The sequence below is a fragment of the Prosopis cineraria genome, unplaced genomic scaffold (genome assembly GCF_029017545.1).
Source record: "Prosopis cineraria cultivar Desert tree isolate PC_DT_omini unplaced genomic scaffold, ASM2901754v1 PC3, whole genome shotgun sequence".
Lineage (NCBI taxonomy): Eukaryota > Viridiplantae > Streptophyta > Magnoliopsida > Fabales > Fabaceae > Prosopis > Prosopis cineraria.
Genome location: NW_026555334.1, coordinates 44,536,379 through 44,542,675, shown reverse-complemented (window position 1 = coordinate 44,542,675; position 6,297 = coordinate 44,536,379). Strand labels below are relative to the sequence as shown.

Here is a 6,297-nt window from a genome sequence, read left to right as displayed (position 1 = left end):
ATTAACTACAATTATTCTCAATGGTGGAACCATATTGTCCTCAAGGAAGGTCAGGTTTCGCCACTCAATGCTATTAGGACCTTTTAGGTTTTCTTCGACTCATGTTTTTTTTTTTTTGATATAATTCATTGCCCCAACAACTTCTACCTTCTATGTAATCTATATAATATATGTGTGTGTTTGTATATTGTCTGACCCCTCTCCCTAAACCAAAAACGTACAAGGATCTACCATATTTGTAACATGTGCATTTTTTTACATATCAATTATTATAAAAAAATTGAGAATTTGTATAAATTAAAATTTTTAATATGACAAATATATAATTTTATATATTATTTATTTGATAAGTTTTTTCTATATTATTTATATTTGTTATAATTAATATTATAGATATATAATTTCACTTTTTAAATTTTTTCCATATTGATACGATATAATTATATATAATTTATTCTCTAAGATTTTTGAAGTAATAAACTTACATAAACAAGTAATTAGTGTAAACATTAAAAATAAATAAAAATATAGAAGATTGTATGTTAATTTTAAAAATCTGACCCTCCTCTACATTTATGTTGATTCTACCCTTGATTATTATATAAGAAAATTAACTACATGTCTACATATACAATTAAGAAAAGCTTAACATACAAAACATTAATAATTAAATATTAAGTTTTTACTCATGATTTGAAAAAAAAAATATTAACTTTGATATAAAGTTCAAAAAATATACCTTCATCAGATTAAGCTAGATAAAAATGAAAAAAATGCACTTCAAAATTCAATCACAATACTAACACTATCAATTGGAGTAGATAAAAGGAATAGAGAGAAAGAACTTTAAAGTTTGAATAAGAGAAAAATAAGAGACCACGAAGAGAAAATGAAGCAAGCAAGAACGTATTATGCCTTGAATCCATTATATAGTCAATTCAAAGCTTCACGTGATGACATGCACATGAATAAAATATAATGTCACACAGCAAAGCAAAGCAAAAAAAGATTTGACAAATGAATCTCGTGAGAGAAAAGCACAGCAAGAGAAAATAGATACTCTAGGCAATGAAAAAACGGAACGTCAATAAAAAAAACTGAAATCATTCACTCTTTTATTAAATAAAAAATAACTTTAACTATAAAATTGTTCTTGGTTTAAATAAGTTATTCACAACTAGAAACTCATTTCCCATTTGAATGATTTTTGGTATAATATTTAGGTAAATATTTTTTACATTACAACATTTAGATAATTTTTTCTATTGTTCTAGTATATTGGCAAAAAAGCTGGTTATCAGCACTTGGAGTGTCACGATAATGCAACATTATGTAATTATCAAGAACAAAACAAATGTCACAAGGGCATTTTTATTGCCTTATACTGTATTGCTTGGTTCAGTGTGATCGAACGAGACGAGATGGCGCTATGTCTTTGGAAACATATCTGGGCGGCATTATTCCCACTTTTCTTTAAAAAAAAAAAAAGAAGCAACTTCGTGGACCATTCCTATGAATGATTCAACTGCGGAATTGGTCGCCCTAGTCGTAGCTGAATGCTGACATGCGCAACATCCGAGACAGCCTTCAAAACCTCTTTCTCTGCTTCCTCTGCTATTTCCATTGCATTTCTGTGTATAAATGAACATAAACTACCATGAGACAGCCACATTTATATAATACTTACCAATAGGACGTCAAACTCAGACAATGAACTTCACCGAATTTGCAAATCAGGGGGCATGGAAACCTCAATTTGAAGAACAATTTTTCCTTGAAATGAGTGCCGCGTTACCCGTTCGACTGACATCTGAAACCACTGATAGATGGTTTACATCATTCATGAAGTCAACCAAACCTGTTTTCACATGAAAATATTACCTGTACGAAGTTTGATGAGATGATGCCAGAAACAATCTTATCAATATTATCATGTCCAGTACGAATGATGCAGTTTTGATCCATATCTTGGCTCCAAGTATCTTGCTGATCTGCGGGATCTACAAAGGCATATAAAATTCAAACTGAGAGTTGATAGATGCAAAAACACAAAACGACACAACCTCCACTTCAAAAAAGTGAACTAGAAAGAGCATATGATTAATGATTCTTGTTTAAAAAAAAGATATATGTATGACTGGCAAGAATACCTATGTGTATGAAAATTTCAGCCACTGTCAGATGGGACTTGTGTATATGACGACGGACATTTTCCCCAATGTCATGTGCAGCACTCACACTAGAGAAAGGATCAACCTGCAGGGAAAGACTGAGAAATTAACTCTGAGAAACAATAATAATTTAGTCACTCGGTGAAAAATAATCCATGTCACACAGAACATAGAAAGATGAAATAACCTCAATATTCACATCAAGGTATAAAGATGAACCAGCTCTCCTTCCTCTCAAGCGATAGCACCCCTGTGCAGAAACTCAACTAAAAAAAATTGACAACGGAAAACAAAACACATGCAGAGTCCAAGATGCCAAAACCAAAGTAAAGACTAAATCAGAAATTGAACCAATAGCAGCGTGTCATAAAAGGGACGAAAGAAAAACCTTGACACCTTCAACTTGCAGTATTGTTTGTTTAATAGGATCCAATTGTTGTGATGGAATTGCAGCATCCACCAGTTCCATGAGGCTAAAAATTAATAAAAAATGTGTTAAAAAGAGCCAATGATTGTGCTTAGTCACGGTTATAAATATTTCAAGATGAGGAAAATTTTCTTTCAACCACAATGCTTTAGCCAGCATAAAATTAGCTCCAGCGGTCACAGAATCAGGTCGCCTTGGAGGGTCAGTGGCAAGTGACAATATATTATGGCTACTTAAGATTCCAACATGCATCTGACATGGATACATCAGGGTGAACATAAAAGGTGGTATAACCAAAACAATAATTGGTTAAACTCTTACAAATCAAGCGCATTACAAGCAATAATAATGAGTTCAGGTGAAATAGAAAAACAGAAAGGTACCCCTTTTTATTTTTCAAATAACAAGATGGATCAGTCTATAATGTTACCTTTGGTAACCAGTTTCAGCTCCAGCTTTTAGAATCATGCCAGAGACAAGAAGTCCTGCAAGCGGATCTAGAAACTTCACACCAAGGATGGAGCCTCCTGACAAGGAGATGAACAATTATGATCAAAGAATGTAAATGAGACACAAAAGAATCAGGTAATCTGGGAAAAATATTGAGCAATATATAGAGTCACATTGCATAAAGGCATATCCTATAGCCAGCAGCCATATTACAATGACAGCATAAAGATACAGAAAATTTAACAACACCCACACTTCTCTTACATGGAATATAAGGACAGAGTTTTCAGATAAAAGTCAAGTCATGGTTCAACATGTATTAGAAATTTGTATCATATCAAATCATACTAAATAACCAAACTAAGCCATATTTCAAAAGATATGTCCCTTACCAACTCCAATGAGAGCAACTACAGATGAAATTGCATCCACACGATGATGCCATGCATTTGCTTTCATCAGTCCACTACCTTGCCTTTCACCAACTCGCTTTGTTGCCCAGTAAAGCCTGGAGATTAGAAACACATGTAAAAAAACAGAAGCCTTCAAGATTGAACTATATTCTAATTATCTCCGTGTGTGTGCGTGTGCACAAAAAAGAAAAGAGAAGATAGAATGAGGAACTTGAAGTGCACGTGCCACTACTAGTTCAGAGAGGAGTTTAAAGTGTATCCTATGTTGATAGAAACTGAATGAAAAGCAAAAATACAAGGCAAAGAGGTTCAAATCAAGCATCTGCCAAATAATGAAGTCCCACAGAAAGCAGAAAACTTGTGCTAACATGAAAGGTTTCTTATTTACAGATTGTCCTCTTATCTTCCCTCTTTGATTGATTACTTCAAGGTTGAAGCTTTTCAAGATTCAAGACTATTTTTGCTTTGTCAGCTCATATGCCATATTATCATTCTTCAGACTCAGTCTTGATATACGGTCTCGTAAAAGTTCTTATTTTCTAACAGTTTTGACTTAATCTTCCATCTTGTCCTTTGTCTAACTCTCTCTCCCAACACCTTCTGCTCCCCTCTTGCCCCACAAAAAAATGAGCAATTGCAGTACCCTTCTTTAATACATATAGACACAATAGTCATATTCAGAGCTAGAACAGGGTGATCCATGTCCATTCCATGATGATATCCATCATACTGGTGGCTATGCAAATGCTCATGTGCCAATAACTGGTTAACCATTTCAGGATCAGAGGAGTACAATCCCTGCACATGAATAAAACATAAATGTCTTTTAAGACCCAAAAGACATGACAGAAAGATCTTGACTAACCTGTAGTCTGAAAAAATAAACATTCAAACTTCATTCTTTCTTTTGATAAATTTTATACAAATTATTTTGTTCATGGGAATAAGTGAAACAATAATTAGATTGAAGATGAAATTCCAGGCTGTACCAGCAGGATATCTACAGCATGCCATGCAATGCCACCACCAGTCGCCAAAAGCATACAAGAGATTCCAAGAGCTCCAAGAGTCTCAAACTTACCATGTCCTGAGATATGATGAGGGGAAAAAATGAGTATAAAATACATAGAAGGCTTGTAAACAGAATAGGTTCTAATTAAACCTAGTAACATGTACACGAATGACAATCATGCCTCTAATCTCATTAATAAGACGAGAGACAATATGTTATCAGCCTTCGTTCTCATGATAGTCATTGTATTCATTTGAAGAAAATATTCATTATCATGTTCAAATTATTCCACCAATGAAATGTTAAGTTCCACAACAACATATTAGAGACATTATGTTCATAAAAAGAGAGATAAATCGAGTAGCGTGGAGATACAAAACCAGAAGTGACCATATGGGTGTTCGTTGTCTTTAGGCGCCTTGGCAACTTTGAAAGACCACAAAGATACGCCACTTAGAACCTGTGGCATACAAGAAAGACGTTAAAGCAGGGAATTGGATAAGATACATCATATTGAACAAATGCTAGTTACATAATTGAATAAAATCTCGCGCGCGCGCGCGCTAGCAATGAAGATACCACATCAGATATGGAATGAGCAGCATCAGCGATTATGGCAGTACTTCCAGAAAGATAACCGACCAAGGCCTTTCCGGTGGCTAAACCAATGTCAGCGGCTAGACCCAACCTGAAAATGTTCTCTCCTTCCTTTTGAAGGAGGAGGTGCTGATGTTCATGATCATCATAAGAATGTCCCATATGCCATCTCTTTGAAATTTTGAATACAGGATGGTCAGAGGATAACAAGGACGACTCTAATTGATGAAAATTCGACGAAACAAACAAGGGAGGCAGAACTTTCTCGGAAGAGCGTGATGAGAACTTTGTGATGCAGCTTCTACATAAGGGATTGAGATTGCTGAATCTAAATCCCATGGATGATTTACACTGGGCACTGGTCTGGAAGGGTTTGCTCTTATTTTAGCTCACGCTTCTTGCAGTTGCAGTGAAGAGGACGATCTAGCATCCGCCGATGCAGATGGCATGCCACGTGCTCTGAGAATATTTTCAATTACTTTTCTTAATGAATATGTTCTCTATTTATTAAATTAATAATAATAATAATAATAATAATAATAACAACATATCTGTATAAATTTGCTATATTCTCATTAATTTAAAAATCATATATTCGTCACATTCCAATTAAAAAATGACAAGATGTAAAAAAATAAATATAAACCTTTAAAAAAAATAAACAATTTAAATCCTTTGTTATTTGTGCGGGTGGAACAGGAAGGTTTTGAACGTATATTAACATTATAGCATATAACATTCATTTGAACAACAATAACGAATCTTATCTTATTATGTAAAATTGGCTATGTGAATTATACATTGCAATTGTACTCTATTATTTTCAAACTTCTAAAAATGTTAATTAAAAAATTTTAATCAACAACTCTCATAAGTATTTTTTTTAATTTTTTTCCACCCTTCTTAACAGAATTTAAAATTACCTATCTTACTCTTCTTGCTAGTGTTTTCCACAATTTTTTTTATACATGTTTAAACCATTTCAAATGATATTATACCATTTTTTCCTCAAAAAAATTATACAAGATACTGCCCTTCAAAATAATATTTTATTAATGTTCAAGCTGTCTACAGATTACTATAATAGCTTTTTGAATAATTTGACAAACTCATTCATCTAATAAATTTTCCATATTCAAAACCTATGATGTGCTAAATTCAATTTTTTATAAGCAGCTTTGTTCACTTCCATTGCTAATACTATTTGGTTTGATCTATTGGAGAAAC

The 6,297-nt window shown here is 33.3% G+C and overlaps 1 protein-coding gene across 4 annotated transcripts; it reads right to left on the bottom strand.

The window, feature by feature from the left end:
- Positions 1-1,253: 1,253 nt before the first annotated feature.
- Positions 1,254-5,531, bottom strand: LOC129306890 (metal tolerance protein 2). Of its 4 annotated transcripts, none has more exons than XM_054947675.1 (12): positions 5,053-5,531; positions 4,864-4,933; positions 4,451-4,548; positions 4,105-4,259; positions 3,441-3,556; positions 3,029-3,125; positions 2,560-2,644; positions 2,359-2,421; positions 2,151-2,256; positions 1,882-2,000; positions 1,751-1,819; positions 1,254-1,631 (listed from the first exon to the last, which is right to left on the bottom strand). In XM_054947675.1, exons 1-12 carry the CDS (start codon positions 5,407-5,409, stop codon positions 1,458-1,460), a joined length of 1,509 nt encoding a protein of 502 aa, XP_054803650.1. In that variant the 5' UTR covers positions 5,410-5,531; the 3' UTR covers positions 1,254-1,457. The 4 variants fall into 4 exon arrangements, with proteins under 4 accessions (XP_054803650.1, XP_054803651.1, XP_054803652.1 ...); XM_054947676.1 differs by having other exon boundaries at positions 1,751-1,810; XM_054947677.1 differs by having other exon boundaries at positions 1,319-1,631; positions 1,722-1,819; positions 5,053-5,529.
- Between the last annotated feature and the right edge of the window lie 766 nt (positions 5,532-6,297).